Source organism: Coregonus clupeaformis, chromosome 33 (genome assembly GCF_020615455.1).
Source record: "Coregonus clupeaformis isolate EN_2021a chromosome 33, ASM2061545v1, whole genome shotgun sequence".
Classification (NCBI taxonomy): Eukaryota; Metazoa; Chordata; class Actinopteri; order Salmoniformes; family Salmonidae; genus Coregonus; species Coregonus clupeaformis.
Genome location: NC_059224.1, coordinates 21,709,414 through 21,735,471, shown reverse-complemented (window position 1 = coordinate 21,735,471; position 26,058 = coordinate 21,709,414). Strand labels below are relative to the sequence as shown.

Sequence of the window (26,058 nt, the reverse complement as noted above, 5' to 3'; positions counted from 1 at the left end):
CTTTGAATGCCACAGGATATCTGAACATCATTGCCAATCAGGTGCATCCCTTCATGGCAGCAGTGTATCCATCTGCAAATAGATTTTTCAGCAGGATAATGCCCCATGCCACAAGGCTAGGACCGTTGGTTTAGGGACTTTGGGTCAACACATTCCACACTGTACAGTTATAAAGTTATTATAGGAACTGTGTGCATAGCCTGAACTTAAACCCGAATGCAAGACTGAGAACCTCAGTCATGATTGTGTGACTGACTAGGGGAGCTCAAGTCTTCAGGTCTCAAGCAAGGTTACTCATCAAGCAGGGGCGGACTGGGACCTGAAAATCAGCCCTGGCATTTCTAACACACCAGCCTATTTTTTTCCCTCGAGACCCCCACACCGGCACATTTTTTCCCTTGAGGCCCCCATTATTAGCCAGATAATTATCATTTTGCGCATAAAACCCAAGCCAGACAGGCCCACTGGGCTATAAATGCAGCAGCCCATCTGGCATTTGCCCAAAACGGCAGATTGCCAGTCCGCACCTGTCATCACGTGAGTAACCACCTGGTATGGTTTGGCCAAAGCAGACCCAGTCTTGGCCAGTCTTGTCTTCACACCTCCTCTGTGAGGCATAGCAGGGATATTGCCCTGGGTCGGGGGAAAGGCCACTTGGTCCTGCTCCGCCACATGCCACAGGCTTTATTTATAGGGGTCGTTCATAGGGTCACAGGGAGGAACTGGATGGGATACAGTAGCACACGCCCCTATGCCCCTGGCCCTGACCACAGCATTCTCACAGGGCTCAGAGGAATGACAGTGTGTCACAGCCGTTTAACAAGCTCCAAACAATTAATATTACAGGCCAGTGCTACACCATGCTAATACTAACCACCACCCAGTGCTTACACACAAACAAGCTAGCAGTGAGTCTCATTGCCATAGCTTCACATAGAACTAGAGATGGGGTTAATTCAACTAATTCAATTCCAAATCCCTGTAAATTCCATTTAATTCAATTCAAATTCCAGGTCAGTCCATCTCTGAATTCCGAGATAATTAAATTCCTCTCAATTCCAATAATTATATTCCCAATTCAATATTATCCCCAACAATTCCACAAATTCTAATTCCTCAGGGTTTCAGGGTGATCATGTCGCTCACAGTTCAGACAGCCTAGCTATACTGGAAATATAGAAATACAAGTTGAAATGATTTCAAACAAATCCTGCAGTACATTTTGTTTTGTTACTATTTTTAAAACTCATTTTTCTCCCCAATTTCGTGATATCCAATTGGTAGTTAGAGTCTTGTCTCATCGCTGCAACTCCCGTTCGGACTCGGGAGAGGCGAAGGTCGAGAGCCATTCGTCCTCCGAAACACGACCCTACCAAGACGCACTGCTTCTTGACACACTGCTCGCTTAACCCGGAAGCCAGCCGCACCAATGTGTCGGAGGAAACGCCGTACAACTGGCGACCGAAGTCAGCTTGCAGGCACCCGGCCCACAAAAGGAGTCACCAGAGCGTGATGGGACAAGGACATCCTGGCCGGCCAAACCCTCCCCTAACCCGGACGATGCTGGACCAACTGTAGTGACGCTGCGCCACTCGGGAGGCCTGCAGTAAAAAAAATTATACTAAGTGCATGAATTCCAATCCAAATAGTGCAAACAGTCTAATTCCATAACTTGAAGATTGTTGAAATTAGAATTGAATTCAATGTAAATTCTTCACTTCATGAGTGAATTCAATAATTAAAACTAAATTGACCACAACCCTGCATAGCTCCCCATGTACTGTAAAGCTAACATTGTTGGAGAAATAAATATGACCCCACCTTACAGGCTCAACAAAAGCACTGTGTCAGATAAGTGTTGTGGATAAATAAATTATGTTAAGTCGGGACATTTTATAATGACTGGACATGGCAACCAAATTCCTGCACCTTCTTGCATTACAAGCCAGAAGGGTCTGCAGAAACTTGACAAGTCCATCTATTTAGCCTACTTCCTTTCCAATACTTCCAGATTAGCGCTTAGAAGTGTAAACTAGAGGCTAGATGTGGTAGTGCAATGGGGTATCTGTCTCTCACCTCTTGGCTGTAGAGGAACTGGAAGTGGCTGGGCTGACTGCTGGCCTGCTTCACTGCCTGGGCCAGCTCCACCGAGCCACGGCCACCCCGCGCCCAGTGATGACACGGCACGGCATCCGATGCCCCAGACTCCTTGGCCATCTGGCACACCAGGTCGATCTCCGCCTGGGTGTCGGTCCTGTAGAGTAGCCAAGGAGACGGTAACCATAGAGGAAACCAGGGAAACAACCATAGAAATTGGAGCAATTGAAATTGAAATGAGATGGCAACCTAAAGTTCAGGTTAACAATACCAGCCCATTTAGTCTAAATGAGGCCTGAAGGCCAAAGCTACATTCTAATAGCTTCTGACACGCCACAGTTTCTGTGTAAACACCTCAGTCACACTGACAGACTAACGCTATGTCAAACACACCAAGTCCTCTAACCACGGACCTCAACTACACCAGACATGACACGGGCCACTTGCTGTGTGTGTGTGTGTGTGTGTCTGTGTGTGCATACATGCATACATACATGCACGCATGCACGCACGCACGCACACATACGTGTGTGTGTGTGTGTGTGTGTGTGTGTGTGTGTGTGTGTGTTTTTTGGTTTTACTATCCTTGTGGGGACCAGAAGTCCTCACAAGGATAGTGAAACAAGGAAAAACAAAATTGGACAAGTGGGGACATTTTGCAATTTCCCACAATGAAATAAAGCTATTTTAGGCTTAGGGGTTAGGTTTAGGGTTAGAATTAGCCGTTAGGGATATTTAGGGATTACACATAGACTTCCAGTTATTGTGCTAACGCTAGTTAGCATTGGCTCGCGAAACTACCTTCCTTCATAATGGACAGAGACATAATCCAAAAGCATCCCTTTAAGGTTATGGTTAGGTGTTAGGGAAAATAGGATTTGGAATGGGAATCAATTGGTTGGTACCCACAAGGATAGTAAAACAAATGTGTGTGTGTCCCTGGCAGGTTGACGTGTATTTTCATGAGTCTTGTCCTGGAGGCAGAACTGAGCGATTTTCTTTTAGATGGGCCAGCTGGAAAATCAAAATTGACTATATTGCAAAAAACTGCCGTTAAGGTTTGGGTTAGGTTTAAAATCAGATGTTATGACTTTGTGGCTGTGCCAGCTAGTGACCACCCTGCAGACCTGACGTAAAACGCAAACCTGTGTGTCACTGACCCTCATATGGTTTGCGTATAAGGATTCTAAAGCCATGCATGTTGTGTTGCATAAGTCTGTGAATGTGTTAATGTCTGCATTACATGCCTATACACAATACGGGGTCTGAAAGACAGAGGGAGAGGCCCAGTCCAGCTAAGGATACAGCTAGTGAGCTGCTCAGACTGAAACAGACTGGAAGTCTTACTTGAAGACGTTGAGAGCCACGACCACAGGGACTCCAAACAGGTGGGCTATCTGGATCTGTTTCCTCAGGTTACTGCTGCAGCCCTCCGCCACCAGACTCATGTTCTAGAATACAAAGGGACAGAGAGAGAGAGAGGGAGGGAGAGTGAGCGAGAGATTCATTCCAATCTAATGGAAACATAGTCAAACTCAATGTGAAACTCATCCAGGTCTGAAGTGCAGTGGTGTTGGATGTGAGGCACAGAGAGGGGCAGGTATTCATCTGTATCATTTCAACAAGGGGAATATCAAACGCTAACTACCAAAACAGGATATCACCGGTTTTGAGAAGCTCGGTCAATGACTCAGGAGTTCTCGCTCATATGACACAGTGTGTGTGTGCTTGTGAGAAAGACAGAAAGAGCGAAAGAGAGCAAGAGAGAGAAGAGATAAAAAGGGAGAGTGGGAGAGAGGAGTGGGCGTAGATAGAGAATGCTATAATTGCATTGTATGAGCCAGGTCTTTTACAGAGTCAGGAGAGTTGGAACTATTGGCTCTAGTGTATCCAATCTACCCCACTCTGCTACAGTCCCCTCTGGTAGTTCAGTCGCCTAGAGCAACATTGACTCGCTCCAATGGTTCAGACTTTGGGGGGTGAGACGAGGCAATACTCACTAAGGAGTTCAAATCCTGTTTAACAGCAACATTGACACTTTCTGGGGAAGGAACAATCCCCTATATGACATCCCATATGAAGAACACACAGGATGTTTTGACAGTGTGTGGGTGGGTGGGTGGGCTTGTGTGCGTGCCTAGGCGTGGCAGGCAATACTCCCAGAGATAATAAAACCCTGTCTGTTTAGCACCAAAATTGTCATATTCCAGGATCCACTGACTGGCCTATCCTGAGCCCAGTCCTTAGTTGTCTCCAGGACCTAACATTACTCTGCTGTGGCTGGCTCTGTGCCTGGCTCTGTGCCTGGCTCTTCTCTCTCAAGGCCTTCTGCTTCTCGTTACAGCCCTCACAATTAACTTAGCTAACACCCCTTCATTATTTGCTCAGCTGAAGAGCCTCCTGAGAGAGCAGTGATTTAAACCAGGCATGGGGTTTGAACATACAGACCCCCAACCTCCATCTCTACTAAGCCCCTTCCCTGACTGGAGACCCAAGCCAAGGGTCTATTTGCCCTGCTAATCAAATAATTACCTCAAATCATGTTTGAGAGAGAGAGAGAGAGAGAGAGAGCAAGAGAGCGAGATATGCATGTCTGTATGTGGGGAATGGAAAGAGGACCGAAGGGGATGGCTGGAAGCTGGGGCAGAACTTGTTCATGTCAGATACTCTTTAGTCCTTCCACCGTTCTCCTCTTCCCTCCTATAGTGTGACATTGCACCATCCCCTAAAACCTTAAACCTCATCTGACTGTACAAAATATGTCTGGCTATAGGGTGTGTACCGTATTACCAGAGGTATTCATATCCAGGTGGTAAGTTCCACCGTACTGCTGGCTGATTGATTAATTGAATGCTATTCCACTCACTTGTCACTAGTGTCCCAGATCTAAATCTTATTAGAGGGGAAGTACTGTATGCGAACTGGCAGTACGGAGGACATCGAGGCCTGGATTTAAATACCCCTTATACACCCCCTTCCTCAAGTCCACGCCTGTGATGTTAACAGGGCGCAACGTTGCCACCTATGGACAAGATTATGTATGGCCTTCCATTTTATCAAGCCCACAAACAAACAAACATGGCTTGATTGGTTGATTGTGGTGCTGCATGTGAAAGGAAATGTTGTCTTGCACAACATGGTAATAGGTCTTACATGAGCAAATGACTTCCTAACTGGATCTAATAGTACCAAGGCTATCCTGACCTTATAGACAAATCAGGTTATGTTGATGATCATAACCCAGTGATTAGATCTAACCACAACCCCCCCTACCCTCCACCCCCCTCCTCTCAATAAAGCCACTGGCAAGTTTATTTCATTTCCCTTATCAATTTCTATCCCTGCATCATCATCAGGTCAGGACTGTAAGTCGCTTTGGATAAAAGCGTCTGCTAAATGGCATATTATTATTATTATTATTATTATAGGGAACCAATGGGAGACATGCTAATCAAATGTTGGTCAGGAGGACATTAGGCTCAACTCCCAGCTCTTTCAGGCTTTCTGCTGACTTTGGTTCATACTTTTTCACTGGTACCTCTTTTGAACTGGGGGAACAAGAGTCAACTCTTAATAAGCTCGCATTGCCACTGACAACAAAAAAGTTGTACTACCCTGTTTTAAACCAAGTAAAGCGCTCTCTCTCCAATCTCTTACCTCGTCTATGTACTCTCTTGGTAGAGGTGAGCCAGCTGAGACCTGCAGGAACACAGTAATATTAGCACATATTCAAACATGCAATATATCAACACCATCATATTCTGTATTTCAGTCAGTTTTGCGTATAATGGTCAACTCGGGTACAGTAAATACCAGGAAACTGATATGAACGGTCCAGGTGCTAGTGCAGATAAGTAATTCTTGGACTAGGGTTATCTAATACAAGCTATAAACATTTATTCCAGAGAGGTATGCAGCACGCAAATCTGAGTTTATGGATATGGCATGAAAACATAAGCCAGAGCACTACAATCACAGAATTTCTCGTCCTTAGACATTTACAACAGTGGGCCATTTCCTGATATGGGTACATGGTAACCGCTGTATCTTAGAATTGCAGAGATCCTATAAGGTTAGTCCTATACAGTAGAGTAGAGAACAATAAAGTATAGTACAGGCTCTCGCTAGATTAGCATTATAGAACGCAGTGGTGGAAAAAGTACTAAATTGTCATACTTGAGTAAAAGTAAAGATACCATAATAGAAAATGACTAAAGTAAAAGTCACCCAGTAAAATACTACTTGAGTAAAAGTCTAAAAGTATGTGGTTTTAAATATACTTAAGTATAAAAAGTAAATGTAATTGCTAATATATACTTAAGTATTAAAGGTAAAAGTAAAAGTATGAATAATTTCAAATTCCTTATATTAAGCAAATATATAACTCCAACAGACATAATTTACAAATGAAGCATCAGTGTTTAGTGAGACCACCGGATCAGTCTGTAGGGATGTACTCTTGATAAGTGCGTTAATTGGACCATTTTCATGTCCTGCTAAGCATTCAAATGTAACAATTACTTTTGGGTGTCAGGGAAAACGCATGGAGTAAAAAGTACATTATTTTCTTTAGGAATGTAGCGATATAATAGTATAATAGTAAAGTAAATATAATAGTAAAGTACAGACACCCCAAAAGAGACTTAAGTAGTACTTTAAAGTATTTTTACTTAAGTACATTTACACAACTGATAGAACGGATGGTTGACTCACATTGGGACCGCCTCCATGCATTTTCAATGCTCTGACCGTGGCGACCAGGACGACCACGTTGGGCCTCAGCCCCGAGGCCCTGCACTTGATGTTGAAGAACTTCTCCATCCCGATGTCTGCCCCGAAACCAGCCTCAGTCACTGTAGAGAGGAGAGGTGAGAAGGGGTCAGGAGTCAACACCAGAGTTATAGATGGGAAGTGAGATAAGTCCAGAGTATAGGCAGATCAGATCCATCCCTCTAGCCCTGTGTTTGTTTTCACTTTATGTAACTTAGTTCTACATGGACATTACACATGACCAAGTCCTCAGCTTAGTCGCATACATCTTCAAAGAGCACTGCACCGAAGACACAAGCCAGCAAAAGGAGCTGATCGTGGACTACAGGAAAAGGAGGGCCGAACAGGCCCCGATTAACATCGACGGGCCTGTAGTAGAGCGGGTCGAGAGTTTCAAGTTCCTTGGTGTCCACATCACCAACAAACTATCATGGTCCAAACACACCAAGACAGTCATGAAGAGGGCACGACAACACCTTTTCCCCCTCAGGAGACTGAAAAGATTTGGCATGGGTCCCCAGATCCTCAAAATGTTCTACAGCAGCACCATCGAGAGCATCCTGACTAGTTGCATCACCGCCTGGTATGGCAACTGCTCGGCATCTGACTGTAAGGCGCTACAGGGGGTAGTGTGTACGGCCCAGTACATCACTGGGGCCAAGCTTCCTGCCATCCAGAACCTATATACTAGGCGGTGTCAGCGGAAGGCCCAAAAAATTGTCAAAGACTTCAGTCACCCAAGTCATAGACTGTTCTCTGCTACCGCATGGCAAGCGGTACCGGAGTGCCAAGTCTAGGTCCAAAAGGCTCCTTAACAGCTTCTACCCCCAAGCCATAAGACTGCTGAACAATTAATCAAATTGCCACCCGGACTATTTACATTGACCCCCCTTTGTTTTTACACTGCTGCTACTCGCTGTTTATTATCTATGCATACTCACTTTACCCCTACCTACAAAAACTATGTACAAATTACCTCGACTAACCTGTACCCCCGCACATTGACTCGGTACCGGTACCCCCTGTATATAGCCTCATTATTGTTATTTTATTCTGTTAATTTTTTCTTCTTTTTTTAAACTTTAGTTTATTTAGTAAATATTTTCGTAACTATTTATTGTACTGCATTGTTGGTTAAGGGCTTGTAAGTAAGCATTTCACGGTAAGGTCTACTACACCTGTTGTATTCGGTGCATGTGACAAATAAAATTTGATTTGTTATGATCTCTCTTTCTACCTCTCCCCATCTCTCCTATCTCTGTGGGAGTAAAGCTGGAGTGAATGGCTGGTTCAGTTGGAGGTCTGTAAAGGGTCCAGGGCCTCTGATACTACAGCCCTGGGCCTCTTGAACACACTAACACAAGCAAATAGTCTACCTGCAACGACAGCTCTGTTACGATACAGCTTCCTGGAGGGCCACCATTGTATGAGTCACATGGAGACAGAGGCAACCAGAGATATTAATCACCAGATGGCACAGCTATGACAGCTAACACCACTAACACTGTTAGAGCTACAGGTTTACACTGAAACTGTCAGCAAAGAGCTAGCACAGGGCTAACACTTCAACTGCTTCAGGTGTACCGTATTTCACATTGAAACTGTTTGCAAAGAGCTAGCACGGGGCTAATAACACAACAAAGCCCACCAGCCTTGTGTCTGCTCCATCCTGTTGTTTACACAGGAATCTCACTCCTGGATGTTTCCAGTAGGGACCCCTGGTCCACTGGTCCTGCCCCAGTAGGTTGTGGCCCCCCACCAGGAATCCTCCAGGCCATGACACAGCCAGCTCCTCCCAGACTCCACCCCCTCTCAGTGGGCTTCCTGTGCCACTTCCCTGGGCGGTTGGGGGGGAAGTTACTGTTTCCACTGGTGAAAGGTGGCATTCCTGACAGAGGTGTGTGTGTGTGTGTGTCATGTGAGTGCATGCATACGTGCATGTTGAACTCAAGAAAACCCTAGGCCAGTTAAATCCTGGATTACCCCAAATAAAGGGATGTCGATTAAAGGGATTTAATAAATAGGGAGGAAATGGACCTACAGTAATTTAGGGGATCACCTGCAATTGTGTGTGTGTGTGTGTGTGTGTGTGTGTGTGTGTGTGTGTTAGAAGTCAAGCGTGTAGATTCTCCATGTAACGTCCCACACGATGTCTGACTAACACACGCCACCATACTGTTCCTTCTAGCTATTCAGAGCACTCCAAAAAGCTAGGCCCAGAATTTCACAGTCCACAATATAAACTGAGTTGAACAAGTGATGAAATGTGTTTATCCATAAAACTCTACTCATCTGGAAATGCATATTGGAAAATGAACAGAAACAGAGATTAAAACAGAGTATTTAAGCTATTTGACCACAGAAGAGATGAGTGTATTGAGAGTGTGGTCAGGAAGAGGCGTTCTTGGCCCCAAATGCTACAGACTGACAAATGATAAAATACAATCCCTCGGTTGTGGTGACCATTTTCTAGAAAGGTGGTGGGTTTCCATGAGAAAATTAAAGGTGTGTATTACATCACTGCTACTCTGTTAAACGGCTAACCAACGGAGAGAGAGAGAGAGAGAGAGATAGAGAGACGGACAGAGAGAGAAAGGGAAAGAGATGGAGGGATTGGGGGGGGAGTCCGCTCTGCTCAACCTCAATGTCATTAAGCCATCCGTCAGAGACATGCTGTGGTTTTTGGGGCCTAAAAAACACATTCTGCATTTCAACTGGTGGCCTTTCCATTAGTTAAAATCAACAACGCATGTTCAAATCTTAACCAAAGGATTTAGCAAGATGTTTGGTGACCTACAGAGAGCAGACTGCTTTCTTGCATTTCTACAGGGGTAGGAATTTGTTTTTGTGTTTATCCTGGCTGTGACAACAGGGTATTACTGTGAAGTCCTGGCAATGACTAGAGGTAAGCTGAATTGATCACCAGAGAAAAAGCTAATTTTGGTTTCATTTTAAAACCTGGGTAGTGGATTAATGACGATCCTTTCACAAATTGTGAATGTCCAATGACACAACCACATACACAGTCACCACCGAGTAGGGGAGAGAAAGACAGAAACAACAACACGGTAACTCAGAGGATGTCTAAAGGAAGCCCCTGTGAGTTTCCTGGTCTGTGTGGTGACCTCAAACTATTGAGGATTGTTTCCAGTGAGGATTGTTGTGAAAAGCTGTGGGGCTACAGGGGACAGAGCGGGATGTAGTGAGGCTTGGTCAGGGTTACTACCAGTCACAGATCTGGAGCAGCAGCCCAGTTTCACACACACACACACACACACAGGCCTGATGAAACACGCACACAGACCTGAAAAGTAGGCCAGGTCAGCGCTAGTTTCTCCACCCCCCCAAAAAAACACTCCTGTTTTTCCCCCCAATGCGAATGAAAATGCATATTTTAGTTATGATCACTGATAATACTTATTCCTAACAAGTTTTATTCCATTCTTTCCATTATTCTCTCAGGTTCCAATCCTGACTTTAGAATCTAAATGTGTGTTATTCACCTGAATTAGCCAATGCCTTAACGTCATTGGGAGGTCTGTGCAAAATAGTTTAAAAAAAGATCAAATTAGTGTTCAGTTCAACAAGTTTGGTTCTGTCTAGTTATTCAGTGTATCCACATTCCTTCATCTGTGTGTTTTGTAACCCAGTGTCCCTGTTGTTAGAGGTTATTTGAGTGCCCTCTCCTCCATTCCAGACCAGACCACTAAGGATGCAGGAATAGCAGGAATCTGACATGTGGAATGCATTTCAAAATGGGAGTCTGTCTGGGACTAGCCTCCACTCAGGGTGCATTCTATTTTTCTCTCTTATCTAAACTATAGTCAGAACAAGACTGAAGGCTGAAACTGACTTGAAAACTACCACAACTAAAACATGTGAGAAGGATATTACTACAGTTTCACCTTCAACTTACTGTAATAAGTAATAACCACATCATTCTGGTGTTTTGTTCTTGGCAAGAGGGAGGGGGGGCAGGAGGGGGAGAGGAAGAGAGGAAGAGAGAAAGGGGGAGTGTCACAGCTGTCTGAGGAGCTTCAGAGGAGAGGGTGAGTTCCTAACATACCTGAGAGTCCGGTAACAAACAGAGACAGGAGAGAGAGGGCGAGTGAAGGGAGCAGGAGAGGGAGTACGAACACAGGAGAGATAGAGGTAGAGAGAGAGAGGCAGGAAAAAGAGGGAGGGAGGAGATGGCCGCTTCCACACTTCTCTCCTCCTGACTGTGTTGTGAAACTCTACACTGGGAGCGTGTTGCCTACAATTCCTCCAGGTCAGTAGAGTGACAGTAACTACCTGGGCATGAAGGCGGCCACACACATAAACACTGTAACTAGGTGGTAAGTAGTAGTACTGTGGGTTTAGCTAGAACTAAACACACCTGATATGCCCTTAAAAGACAGTTCACTACCACTCTTTGTCCACAGGCAAAAACACATATTCCCCTCATTCTTTCACAGACAGACTGAGAATGGAGAGAAAAAAGAGAGCGAGAGAAGAGAGAAGGAGAGTAAGACAGGGAGGGGAGGATGGATAGAGAAAGATGGAAAGAGTCAGGTATGCTTTGACATAGGATTAGGCTGATTTACTCCAAAGCGTTCCACAGGCTCTTACGATTACAGATCTGCTTTCTCCTCTAACGTAACTTTTCCACAGTTCCTAGAAAGCTTCGGAACCCTGGTCTGGAGCGTGGACTCCTCCAAGCAGCAACCCTGAGGTACCAGGACCAAGGCTAGAGGCTAGAGCCAGGACCAGGGACTAGAGCCAGGACCAGGGCAAGAGGCTCGAGCCAGGACCAAGGCTAGAGGCTAGAGCCAGGACCAGGGGCTAGAGCCAGGACCAGGGCAAGAGGCTCGAGCCAGGACCAAGGCTAGAGGCTAGAGCCAGGACCAGGGCAAGAGGCTCGAGCCAGGACCAAGGCTAGAGCCAGGACCAGGGGCTGGAGCCAGGACCAGGGCAAGAGGCTCGAGCCAGGACCAGGGAAGGACTCCTCCAAGCAGCAACCCTGAGGTACCAGGGCCAGAGGCTTGAGCCAGGACCAGGGCAGGAGGCTCCTCCAAGCAGCAACCCTGAAGTACATTTGACATTTTAGTCATTTAGCAGACGCTCTTATCCAGAGTGACTTACAGTTAGTGAGTGCATACATTTTTCATACTGTACCAGGGCCAGAGGCTCGAGCCAGGACCAGGGCCAGAGACTAAAGCCAGGACTCAGGAGTAAGTGGGCCAAAGGTACTGGGAGCCAGGAACTAGTCTAAAGTTCAACCCTGGACTTGTAACTTTTGGTTTGACCCACCCTTCCCAGGAAACCAGGGATTTGAATTCCTCGCCAAAGTGTGTGTGTGTGTGTGCGTCCGCCCAGACTGTACAGTTGAAAAACAGCTGGCTGTCATCTTTTTGGTTACTGTGTCCGTGTGTGTTACTCGCACATCGCACTCTTAGAATTAAGGGGAACCCTGGAGACTCGAGGAACCCTGGAGTTCCTCAGGGAACCATTGCTAGTCAATGGGTTCATATTTGCACCTTTTGTTAGTTGAGGGGTTCTGGGAGGAACCTTACATCTTTCAATGTAGCAAAGGGTTCCTGGAGGTAAAGTGTATATATTGTAGCTATATCTTCTAGCGGTGGCAGCCTATCAGAAGATTTGGGGCGTGGCTTTCAAAAAGTTATTTTTGGCCACCCGTGAGAGTAATTGTCATTGCTGTTCACGTGTTCAGTTGCAGAGTCAATAATAGAGCCCGACTGATAAATCGGTTGACCAATATATATATATATATATATATATATATATATATAAATAAACATACATAAATAAACATACATACACATACATATATATATACAGTGGGGAGAACAAGTATTTGATACACTGCCGATTTTGCAGGTTTTCCTACTTACGAAGCATGTAGAGGTCTGTAATTTTTATCATAGGTACACTTCAACTGTGAGAGATGGAATTGTATGATTTTTAATTAATTAATTTGCATTTTATTGCATGACATAAGTATTTGATCACCTACCAACCAGTAAGAATTCCGGCTCTCACAGACATGTTAGTTTTTTTTAAAGAAGCCCTCCTGTTCTCCACTCATTACCTGTATTAACTACACCTGTTTGAACTCGTTACCTGTATAAAAGACACCTGTCCACACACTCAATCAAACAGACTCCAACCTCTCCACAATGGCCAAGAAGACCAGAGAACTGTGTAAGGACATCAGGGATAAAATTGTAGACCTGCACAAGGCTGGGATGGGCTACAGGACAATTGGCAAGCAGCTTGGTGAGAAGGCAACAACTGTTGGCACAATTATTAGAAAATGGAAGAAGTTCAAGATGACGGTCAATCACCCTCGGTCTGGGGCTCCATGCAAGATCTCACCTCGTGGGGCATCACTGATCATGAGGAAGGTGAGGGATCAGCCCAGAACTACACTGCAGGACCTGGTCAATGACCTGAAGAGAGCTGGGACCACAGTCTCAAAGAAAACCATTAGTAACACACTACGCCGTCATGGATTAAAATCCTGCAGCGCACGCAAGGTCCCCCTGCTCAAGCCAGCGCATGCCCAGGCCCGTCTGAAGTTTGCCAATGACCATCTGGATGATCCAGAGGAGGAATGGGAGAAGGTCATGTGGTCTGATGAGACAAAAATAGAGCTTTTTGGTCTAAACCCCACTCGCCGTGTTTGGAGGAAGAAGAAGGATGAGTACAACCCCAAGAACACCATCCCAACCGTGAAGCATGGAGGTGGAAACATCATTCTTTGGGGATGCTTTTCTGCAAAGGGGACAGGAGGACTGCACCGTATTGAGGGGAGGATGGATGGGGCCATGTATCGCGAGATCTTGGCCAACAACCTCCTTCCCTCAGTAAGAGCATTGAAGATGGGTCGTGGCTGGGTCTTCCAGCATGACAACGACCCGAAACACACAGCCAGGGCAACTAAGGAGTGGCTCCGTAAGAAGCATCTCAAGGTCCTGGAGTGGCCTAGTCAGTCTCCAGACCTGAACCCAATAGAAAATCTTTGGAGGGAGCTGAAAGTCTGTATTGCCCAGCGACAGCCCCGAAACCTGAAGGATCTGGAGAAGTTCTGTATGGAGGAGTGGGCCAAAATCCCTGCTGCAGTGTGTGCAAACCTGGTCAAGACCTACAGGAAACGTATGATCTCTGTAATTGCAAACAAAGGTTTCTGTACCAAATATTAAGTTCTGCTTTTCTGATGTATCAAATACTTATGTCATGCAATAAAATGCAAATTAATTACTTAAAAATCATACAATGTGTTTTTCTGGATTTTTGTTTTAGATTCCGTCTCTCACAGTTGAAGTGTACCTATGATAAAAATTACAGACCTCTACATGCTTTGTAAGTAGGAAAACCTGCAAAATCGGCAGTGTATCAAATACTTGTTCTCCCCACTGTATATATACACACACACACACAGTGGTGTGAAAAAGTGTTTGCCCCTTCCTGATTTCTTATTTGTTTGCATGTTTGTCACACTTAAATGTTTCAGATCATCAAACAAATTGAAATATTAGTCAAAGATAACAAGTAAACACAAAATGTAGTTTTGAAATGAAGGTTGTTATTTTTAAGGGAAAACAAAATCCAAACCCACATGGCCCTGTGTGAAAGTGTTTGCCCCCCCTGTTATAACACAACTCAACTGTGGTTTATCACACCTGAGTTCAATTCCTCTAGCCACACCCAGGCCTGATTACTGCCACACCTGTTCTCAATCAAGGAATCACTTAAATAAGACCTGCCTGACAAAGTGAAGTAGACCAAAAGATCCTCAAAAGCTAGACATCATGCCGAGATCCAAAGAAATTCAGGAACAAATGAGAAAGAAAGTAATTGAGATCCATCAGTCTGGAAAAGGTTATAAAGCCATTTCTAAAGCTTTGGGACTCCAGCGAACCACAGTGAGAGCCATTATCCACAAATGGCGAAAACATGGAACAGTGGTGAACCTTCCCAGGAGTGGCCGGCCGACCAAAATTACCCCAAGAGCGCAGCGACGACTCATCCAAGAGGTCACAAAAGACCCCACAACAACATCCAAAGAGCTGCAGGCCTCACTTGCCTCAGTTAAGGTCAGTGTTCATGACTCCACCATAAGAAAGAGACTGGGCAAAAATGGCCTGCATGGCAGAGTTCCAAGACGAAAACCACTGCTGAGCAAAAAGAACATTAAGGCTCGTCTAATTTTTTGCCAGAAAACATCTTAATGATCCCCAAGACCTTTGGGAAAATACTCTGTGGACTGACGAGACAAAAGTTGAACTTTTTGGAAGGTGTGTGTCCCATTACATCTGGCGTAAAAGTAACACCGCATTTCAGAAAAATAACATCATACCAACAGTAAAATATGGTGGTGGTAGTGTGATGGTCTGGGCCTGTTTTGCTGCTTCAGGACCTGGAAGACTTGCTGTGATAAATGGAACCATGAATTCTGCTGTCTACCAAAAAATCCTGAAGGAGAATGTCCGGCCATCTGTTCGTGACCTCAAGCTGAAGCGAACTTGGGTTCTGCAGCAGGACAATGATCCAAAACACACCAGCAAGTCCACCTCTGAATGGCTGAAGAAAAACAAAATTAACACTTTGGAGTGGCCTAGTCAAAGTCCTGACCTGAATCCTATTGAGATGCTGTGGCATGACCTTAAAAAGGCAGTTCATGCTCGAAAACCCTCCAATGTGGCTGAATTACAACAATTCTGCAAAGATGAGTGGGCCAAAATTCCTCCACAGCGCTGTAAAAGACTCATTGCAAGTTATCGCAATCGCTTGATTGCAGTTGTTGCTGCTAAGGGTGGCCCAACCAGTTATTAGGTTGTAGGGGGCAATCACTTTTTCACACAGGGCCATGTGGGTTTGGATTTTGTTCTCCCTTAATAATAACAACCTTCATTTCAAAACTGCATTTTGTGTTTCCTTGTGTTATCTTTGACTAATATAAAAATGTGTTTGATGATCTGAAACATTTAAGTGTGACAAACATGCAAACAAATAAGAAATCAGGAAGGGGGCAAACACTTTTTCACACCACTGTATATATTTGTATCTGTATTTATTCCACAGATAAAGCGCCGATATTATTGACATAGAAGAAACAAATACGTCTGCTCATTTGCAAAAAAAAAATGTATGCCTGAAGAAGGCGCTCTACGAGCTGCTCATTGAACATCATTCAGCCCTAGGTCACAACGTGAGATGGTAGGCATGGTGGTTTGACGGTGAGTAGCTTGGCACAGCCAGCGTATTTGAATAAGTAAATAATCAAAAGTACACTTCACCAAGCGAGCAGCCCTGTCCTCATCACATTCTCACTTAGTTAGCGTTAGCTGGCCAGCTAGCCAGCAAGGTAGTAAGCTTAGCTAGCTAGCTAGCTAGCTAGCTAGCAAGCAAGCAAGCAATCTGTGCTACTTATGTACTAACACTGGACTGGCGCCAAAATGAACATTCATCCTTGATACAAAAATAACACTGTTACTGTCTGGGCCTATTATGTTAGCTAGTGGGCTTATTTAGTTAGTTTTCCAAAATATACAATCTGCAAAAAGCAAGTCAGTTGGCACATATCTATCATTCAGGCCATGTGCTTGCATTCATGATGAGATAAGTAGCTAACGGTTAGCTGGCTAGCTAAATTAGACCGTGTGACTAAAACCAGTGAGGCAAGCATGTCTGCATAAACGTTTTCAGTCATCAGTGCATGCCATTTGCAGTTGAAATGTATAGCCAATACAGTTTGTATTGAATAACAGAGTAATGTACATACAGTGCCTTCAGAAAGTATTCACAACCCTTACATTTTCCACATTTTGTTGTGTTACACAGTGGGATTAAAATTGAATTAATTGCATTTTTTTGTCAGCGATCTACACAAGATACTCAAATGTCAAAGTGGAAGAAAAATTCTACCATTTGTGAAACATTTATGAAAAATAAAAACACTAATATACTGTATCTTGATTAGATAAGTATTCAACCCCCTGAGTCAATAGATGTTAGAATCACCTTTCGCAGCGATTACAGCTGTGAGTCTTTCTGGGTAAGTCTCTAAGAGCTATCCACACCTGGATTGCGCAACATTTGGCCATTCTTTTTCCCCAAAATTCTTCAAGCTCTGTCAAATTGGTTGTTGATCATTGCTAGACAACCATTTTCAGGTCTTGCCATAGATTTTCAAGCAGATGTAAGTCAAAACTGTAACTCGGCCACTCAGGAACATTCACTCTCTTCTTGGTAAGCAACTCCAGCATAGATTTGGCCTTGTGTTTTAGGTTATTGTCCTGCTGAAAGGTGAATTCATCTCCCAGTGTCTGGTGGAAAGCAGACTGAACCAGGTTTTCACTTGTGCTTTTTTAATCCTGAAAAACTCCTCAGTCCTTAATGATTACAAGCATACCCATAACATGATGCAGCCACCACTATGCTTGGAAATATGTATAGTGGTACTCAGCAATGTGTTGTTTGGGGCAAATCCAATACATAACACTTTGTATTCAGGGCAAAAAGTTGATTGCTTTGCGATAATCTTTGCACTATTACTTTAGTGCCTTATTGCAAACAGGATGCATGTTTTGGAATATTTTTATTCTGTACAGGCTTCCTTATTTTCACTCTGTCAAATAGGTTAGTATTGTGGAGTAACTTCAATGTTGTTGATCCATCCTCAGTTTTCTTCAATCACAGCCTTTAAACTCTGTTTTAAAGTCACCATTGGCCACCATTGTGAAATCCCTGAGCGGTTTCCTTCCTCTCCGGCAATGGAGTTAGGACGGACGCCTGTATCTTTGTAGTGACTGGGTGTATTGATACACCATCCAAAGTGTAATTAATAACTTCTCCATGCTCAAAGGGATATTGAATGTCTGCTTTTTTTTATTTTTACCCATGCAACTTATTGTGACTTAATCACTCCTATAAACTCCTTGCCATAGCAAAGGGGTTGAAAACTTATTGACTCAAGACATTTCAACTTTTCATTTTTTTATTAATTTGTAAAAATTTCAAAAACATAATTCCACTTTGACATTATGGGGTATGAATACTTTCTGAAGGCACTGTATGGTTTCTCTAAGAAAACCTTTTTATAATGAACAGCTAGCTTGTCATAGGTTGCCATAAAGTGTTTGTTTACATGACCTTTGACTGTTGTAAACACTAGTAAATCTACTCAAGACAAATGCTAACGCTGACACATAGTGGTGACATGACGAACGACATGTTACTGCATTTCAATGCTTATTTGTGAACACTGCGGTTTCCGATTTACTTTGAGACTAAGTTTAATTCATTCAGCCAGCCACCCCTTCTGGTGGTTTAGCACAAACACTTTTGCATACTTCTAATCCACTGCCATAGATAGACACATCTTTAAGTCGTACCTAAGAACGTAAACAAGTTTTGTATTTACTGTCTTATTTAGAGGATATACACTGAGTATACAAAACATTAGGAACACCTTTAAGGGACACTGTTAAGTGTGAAAAACCCAGCAGCGTTTGCAGTTCTTGACACAAACCAGTGTGCCTGGCACCTACTACCATACCCCGTTCAAAGGCACTTAAATCTTTTGTCTTGCCCATTCACCCTCTGAATGGCACACAATTGTCGCAAGGCTTAAAAATCCTTCTTTATCCTGTCTCCTCTCCTTCATTTACATTTTTACATTTTAGTCATTTAGCCGCTCTTATCCAGAGCGACTTAAAGTTAGTGAGTGCATACATACTTTTTTTAAATTTTTCATACTGGCCCCCCGTGGGAATCGAACTCACAACCCTGGCGTTGCAAACGCCATGCTCTACCAACTGAGCTACATCCCTGCCGGCCATTCCCTCCCCTACCCTGGACGACGCTGCGCCAATCGTGCGCCGCCCCATGGATCTCCCGGTCGCGGCCGGCCACGACAGAGCCTGGATTCGAACCAGGATCTCTAGTGGCACAGCTAGCACTGCGATGCAGTGCCTTAGACCACTGCGCCACTTCATCTACACTGATTGAAGTGGATTTAAAAAGTGACATCAATAAGGGATCATAGCTTTCACCTGGTCAGTCTATCATGGAAAGAGCCGGTGTTCATAATGTTTTGTTCACTCATTGTAGTTGCTTTTTGGTGGATATCCTGTAAACCACAAATAAAATGTCCTTAAATAATGTAAAATTTAATATTTTGTTAAGAAATCATAATTTAGAGTACCTGTTCATCCTTTACAGCACAACGTGTGCACAAAAAGGTCAGTTTTTCATTCCACCTCTAAAACACAATATCGGCAGATATATCGGTAATCAGTGACTTTTGCCTCCCTAAAATCGATATCATATCGGACCCAAAAATCCCATATCGGTCAGGCTCTAGTCAATAAAGGTTATGGAACAGTCTGCCTACCCATGTGAGAGACGCAGACTCGGTCTCAACCTTTAAGTCTTTACTGAAGACTTATCTCTTCAGTAGGTCATATGATTGAGTGTAGTCTGGCCCAGGAGTGTGAAGGTGAACGGAAAGGCTGGAGCAACGAACAGCCCTTGCTGTCTCTGCCGGGCCGGTTCCCCTCTCCACTGGGGTTCTCTGCCTCTAACCCTGTTGCAGGGGCTGAGTCACTGGCTTGCTGGTGCTCTTTCATGCCGTCCCTGGGAGGGGTGCGTCACTTGAGTGGGTTGAGTTACTGACGTGATCTTCCTGTCTGGGTTGGCGCCCCCCCCTTGGTTTGTGCTGTGGTGGAGACCTCTGTGGGCTATACTCGGCCTTGTCTCAGGATTGTAAGTTGGTGGTTGGGGATATCCCTCTAGTGGTGCGGGGGGCTGTGCTTTGGCGGAGTGGGTGGGGTTATATCCTTCCTGTTTGGCCCTGTCCGGGGTTTCTTCGGATGGGGCCACAGTGTCTCGGACCGCTCCTGTCTCAGCCTCCAGTATTTATGCTGCAGTAGTTTATGTGTCGGGGGCTGGGGTTAGTTGGTTATACCTGGAGTACTTCTCCTGTCTTATCCAGTGTCCTGTGTGAATTTAAGTATGCTCTCTCTAATTCTCTCGTTCTCTCTTTCTCTCTGAGAACCTGAGCCCTAGGACCATACGTCAGGACTACCGGGCATGATGACACCTTGCTGTCCCCAGTCCGCCTGGCCTTGCTGCTATTCCAGTTTCAACTGTTCTGCCTGCGGCTCACGAAACCCCTACCTGTCCCAGACCTGCTGTTTTCAACTCTTTAATGATCGGCTATGAAAAGCCAACTGAGAGACCTGAGCCCTAGGACCATACGTCGGGACTACCGTCCGTGGTGACTCCTTGCTGTCCCCAGTCCGCCTGGCCTTGCTGCTATTCCAGTTTCAACTGTTCTGCCTGCGGTTATGGAACCCCTACCTGTCCCAGACCTGCTGTTTTCAACTCTTAATGATCGGCTATGAAAAGCCAACAGATTTATTCCTGATTATTATTTGACCATGCTTGTCACTTATGAACATTTTTGAACATCTTGGCATGGTTCTGTTATAATCTCCACCCGGCACAGCCAGAAGAGGACTGGCCACCCCTCATAGCCTGGTTCCTCTCTAGGTTTCTTCCTAGGCTTTCGCCTTTCTAGGGAGTTTTTCCTAGCCACCGTGCTTCTACACCTGCATTACTAGCTGTTTGGGGTTTTAGGCTGGGTTTCTGTACAGCACTTCGAGATATTAGCTGATGTAAGAAGGGCTATATAAAATAAAATTGATTGATTGATTGTTTGAACCTTTACAAATGAACTGAAAGGGTTCCCAAACAGTAGCAATCATTTTGAGCACCAAAAGGTTCCTTGAGGCTCCTTTTCTTCTAAGAGTGTGCACTGAGGACACTTACCTACAAAACCTTCCTCTCCGACCAGCTTCAGTGCAAGCTTGTCTGCCAGCACCGAGGAGTTGCCATGGGCGATGTTGGCAAACGGCCCCGCGTGGACAAACACTGGAGAACCCTAGAACCACAGAAGGGCACAATTTTGTATATATATAAAAAAAAGTAACTTACTATCAAACCCAGCACAAACAAACAAAAATGTAAGCTGTACCTCTACACTAATTTGCATTCTAAAACTACATCATTGAGTTTCAGGACTGCATATTTGTCTAAACATTATTTGTCTACACAGCAGCTGCAGGTTAAGAGCTGGGAGGCACTAGTAGTGCAAAGTGCCAGTATTAATACACCGAGCAAACCCCTTCAGCCATTGGACTATTTCTATAACAGTATACAAGGTCAAATACAACTTCCGAGGAAGAGAATTGCTAACACCTCACTCGAAATACTCTGAGGAAAGTCTGGGAGAGGGGAAAAGCTGGGTGAGGGGGAAACTCAGAGAATAGGAAAACTGGAAGGTGAGAGTAGAAACGCTTTAGCCATTGTTTTGTCGTGTGACAGGGCAGTATCACAGAGCACTAAAATCACTTGTTTAATGAGCCTCTGACACATGCTTTATAAAGCATTTACTTAAATCGGAGAGGGAGAAAAGAGCACAGAGGGAGAGAATGAGTGTGTGATTGTATTGAGAGAAAGAGAAAAATAGAAAATAGAGAGATAAATCAGTAGATTAAAAATGCCCATTTGAATAGGTATCCTGTTGCTGTTACCACCCTTTCCATTGTGTGCCCTGTCTCTGACCCTGTAGGAAAGCTAGCATACGTCACATAAAAGGTGAATCTCTGTGTGTGATGACAACCCCTGAACTCTGATTGGAGCCTGATTGGGTGTTGCGTCATTCCACCCCCCGGAAACACATTCAGGAAATGAAACCACCGGCTCTCACAAATGAAACGGGAAATTAATAAAATAAAAAGGCAATTGTGTCAGTTCTCCATTCGGTTGAAAATAAACGATAGGAAGAGAGGATTAAACACACCCAGGGAGAAGGGATGGAGATAAACACAGGAAGGAGATCGTTTCATCATTTCCCTTTTTCACACCTCTCTCTCTTCAAACACTACACCATCAGCATCACACTCAAAGGTCAAAGGTTAGACTGGGGTCAATCAGGTGTCAAAACTAAGACTGATTGGTCCATTTAATCATGATCCACTCATTTAGACTGTAGTTCTTAGTGTTCATTGAAGGGAGTGATTACATGTTTCATACTTGGATGTAGTGCAGTACAACTAAACCCTGATGCCTGTACCAATCCGACATACGAGTACCTATTACTCCACTGTCACTGTTTTGAACCGGTGAGGAACAAGTGGAGGATGAGAGGAGTGGAGGATGAAGGAGCCAGGGGGTGTACGTGCGTATGTGTGTTGTGGATGGAGCATTACTCTTTCATCATTTGCAGTCACATCTGTGTAAACAACACCGAACTCTCCTCACCAGGCCATCATTAGCAGTGCCAAGCTGAAGACATCACTCCTATGTGTCTGTATGTACAGTGCCTTCAGAAAGTATTCACACCGCTTTACTTTTTCCTCATTTTCTTGTGTTACAGCCTGAATTTAAAATAGATTAAATTGAGATTGACAATGACTCTACATTTTACATTTACATTGTAGTCATTTAGCAGACGCTCTTATCCAGAGCGACTTACAGTTAGTGAGTGCATACATTTTTATTTTTTTATACTGGAATCGAACCCACAACCCTGGCGTTGCAAATGCCATGCTCTACCAACTGAGCTACATCCCTGCAAACTTATTGGATGTATTTGCTGTTTGTTTTGTTTGTGTTTCAGATTATTTTGTGCCTAATGGAAATTAATGGTAAATAATGTATTGTGTCATTTTGGAGTCACTTTTATTGTAAATAAGAATAGAAAATGTTTCTAAACACTTACCATTAATACGGATAGTCCTGAATGAGTCGTGAATTAGATAAATTGCTGTCCAAAGGACTGTGTGTGTGTGTGTTTTATTTGCGAGGCTGTGTCACGTTCGTTGAAGGACGGGTCAGACCAAGGCGCAGCGTGAAATGCATACATGTTTATTTAAACGATAAACACACGAACAAAACAACAAACCAACAAACCAACGTAACGTGAAATCCTCAGGCTAAACACAAAACAAGCCTACACACGGAACAAGATCCCACAACTAATGAGTGCCAACAGGTTGCCTAAGTATGATCCCCAATCAGAGACAACGAGCGACAGGTGCCTCTGATTGGGAATCACACCCGGCCAAACATAGAAACACACAACATAGAAATACTAAGATAGATATCCACACCCTGACTCAACATACAAGAGTCCCATAAGTCAGTGCGTGACAGTACCCCCCCCCCCCAAAGGTGCGGACTCCGACCGCACAAACCTTACATAACAGGGTAGGGTCCGGGTGGGCATTCCGCCTCGGAGGCGGATCCGGCTCCGGGCGTGACGACCACATTCTCTCAGCCTCCCCGTTGCGCCCCTGGTCTGGTCTGGACCTCGGCGCGCTGCTTCCCCTCTCCTTCCTCCCACGATACACCAAGCCCTGTCTGGACCCTGGTGTGGGAGACCCCGAACCTGGAGAGGGGCTGACGTCTGGGTCTGGACTGGAGCCGCTGACCGGAGCTAGACCGGGCACCGGTGGAGCGGACTGCTCTGGCTCCGGAGTGAAGCTGCTGACCGGAGCTGGACTGAACCCCGGTGGAGCGGACTGCTCTGGCTCCGGAGTGAAGCTGCTGACCGGAGCTGGACTGTGCACCGGTGGAGCGGACTGCTCTGGCTCCGGAGTGGAGCTGCTGACCGGAGCTGGACTGAACCCCGGTGGAGCGGACTGCTCTGGTTCCGGAGTGGATCCGCTGACCGGAGCTGGACTAGGCACCGGTGGAGCGGACTGCTCTAGCTCCGGAGTGGAGCAGCTGACCGGTGCCTGGGCACGGGCCGTGCCGGACTGGACACACGCACCACTGGTCTGGTGCGAGGAGCAGGCACGGGCCGGACCGGACTAGGAACACGCACCACAGGTCTGGTGCGAGGAGCAGGAACGGGCCGAGCCAGACTGGGAACACGCACCACTGGCTTGGTGCGAGGAACAGGAACGGGCCGGGCCGGACTGTGGAGGCGGACTGGAGGTCTGGAGCGGAGAGCTGGCACAACCCGTCCTGGCTGGATGCCTACTTCCGCACAGTACGTGTGTGGCATTAGCACAGGACGCACTGGGCTGTGCACGCGCACTGGCGATACAGTACGTAGAACCGGCGCAGGATATGCTGGACCGAGGAGGCGTACTGGAGACCAGGAGCGTTGAGCCGGCACACCCCGTCCTGGCTGGATGCCCATTTTCGCACGGAACGTGCATGGTGCTAGCACAGGACGTACTGGACTGTGCCGGGGCTCTGGCGACACAGTGCGTAGCTCCGCATAACACGGAGCCTGCACGGTCACACGCTTCCTAGCGTGAGTACGGGGAGTTGGCTCTGCTCTGAACCCAGGCTCCGCCAACCACCCCGTGAGCCCCCAAATTGTTTTTTCTTGGGGCTGCTTCTCGGGCTTTCGTCGTGACCGCGTCCTCTTGGGTCGCCGTTTCTCCTCTCCTGCCTGGGCTTCCTCCTTCGCCCAGGGTCCGCTATCGGCTACTCTCTCCTTCTCCACCCTCATCCCTTTCAGGGCCTCCATCTGCATGGCCAGATCCTCTCTTATCTCCCTCCAAGTCCATACTCTCTGCTCCTCCTGGGCACGCTGCTTGGTCCATTGGTGGTGGGATCTTCTGTCACGTTCGTTGAAGGACGGGTCAGACCAAGGCGCAGCGTGAAATGCATACATGTTTATTTAAACGATAAACACACGAACAAAACAACAAACCAACGTAACTTGAAGTCCTCAGGCTAAACACAAAACAAGCCTACACACGGAACAAGATCCCACAACTAATGAGTGCCAACAGGCTGCCTAAGTATGATCCCCAATCAGATACAACGAGCGACAGCTGCCTCTGATTGGTAATCACACCCGGCCAAACATAGAAACACACAACATAGAAATACTAACATAGATATCCACACCCTGACTCAACATACAAGAGTCCCATAAGTCAGGGCGTGACAGGCAGAGAGCATCATTTACAAAGCCTCAGAGAGTAGGAACCCACCCCGTTGCAGCAGTACCAAACCCACCAGGGCCATAACACCAGCCCAGATGACCTCATAGCATCCTCCATAAAACACTATCTACAGCACAGCACAGCAGGACCTGCACTGGATCAGAGGAGACCACCTTGTTGACATTGAACAGGCATGTTTGTGTGCATGGTGTTTGTACTGTATGTAAACAGTAGATAAGAGGCAGTATATGTGTGTGTGTTTCAGTCAGACCCCACTTACAGTATGTTGGCCGTTTTAGAACACACATACAGTAATCATGGCCCTCTCGACTACAGACACTTACAGTGAGGCAACTAATACTTTCCTCCTATATCTCTTTACAGACCCTGCTCCATCTGTGAAAACATACATATGCACGCACACACACACACACACACACACACACACACACACACACACACACACACACACAAGGGCACAGAGAGCCTAGCTAAACTGAACATTCCCACGGACACATTAGGCCTGGTCCATCCCGATATGCATCCCCCCTCCAGAAACACAGGAAAGACAGACAGGAAAAGTTCCACAAAACAGGACTCCAACATTTCCTCCCAAAACATAAAACCAATCTCTGCAACACCACTCTCTCCCCCCTCCGCCCCAAAACAAAAACCTAATCCCTATTCAACCCCACACCCTGAAAACATACAACCACTCCAGAAACCACCTCCCAAAACAAAAAAGTAGCCAACCAACATCTCCTACTTTCCCAGGTTTGAGGGCATTATTGCTTCTATAAAACGGTTGCCAACATATTTATAAAAATACTAATGACATTTTTTACATTACATTTACGTCATTTAGCAGACGCTCTTATCCAGAGCGACTTACAGTTAGTGAGTGCATACATAAAAAAAAAATATTATACTGGCCCCCCATGGTAACAAGTACATTTGTTTTTACATGCGGAGGTTGCTGCCCATACGGTCTGGTCGTTAGTTATTTTCTGATGTTTTGACCTAGTCGTTAATTCTAATAATTGTATTCATGCGACGTTGCCATGGAAATAAAAAATCATTGGCCTTTAGCTAGCTAGCAGAGACTCAATGATGATGAGAGACAAGAACGTCAATAAATAATGATTTAATAAATACCCAATAGGCCTACATAGGCTGCACTGCGCTGGTTAATGAATGAACGGAATTCTGA

The 26,058-nt window shown here is 45.3% G+C and overlaps 1 protein-coding gene across 2 annotated transcripts in view; it reads right to left on the bottom strand.

Annotated features, from left to right (window-relative positions):
• Nucleotides 1-26,058, bottom strand: part of mthfd1l (methylenetetrahydrofolate dehydrogenase (NADP+ dependent) 1 like) — a 75,776-nt gene that overhangs the window by 17,500 nt on the left and 32,218 nt on the right. For both annotated transcript variants that reach the window (XM_041860341.2, XM_041860343.2), the window contains exons 19-23: nucleotides 20,707-20,818; nucleotides 6,811-6,950; nucleotides 5,755-5,796; nucleotides 3,445-3,548; nucleotides 2,077-2,254 (exon numbers count right to left, since the gene is read on the bottom strand). In XM_041860341.2, coding sequence (XP_041716275.2) covers nucleotides 2,077-2,254; nucleotides 3,445-3,548; nucleotides 5,755-5,796; nucleotides 6,811-6,950; nucleotides 20,707-20,818 — 576 coding nt within the window. The remainder of the gene's footprint in view (nucleotides 1-2,076; nucleotides 2,255-3,444; nucleotides 3,549-5,754; nucleotides 5,797-6,810; nucleotides 6,951-20,706; nucleotides 20,819-26,058) is intronic.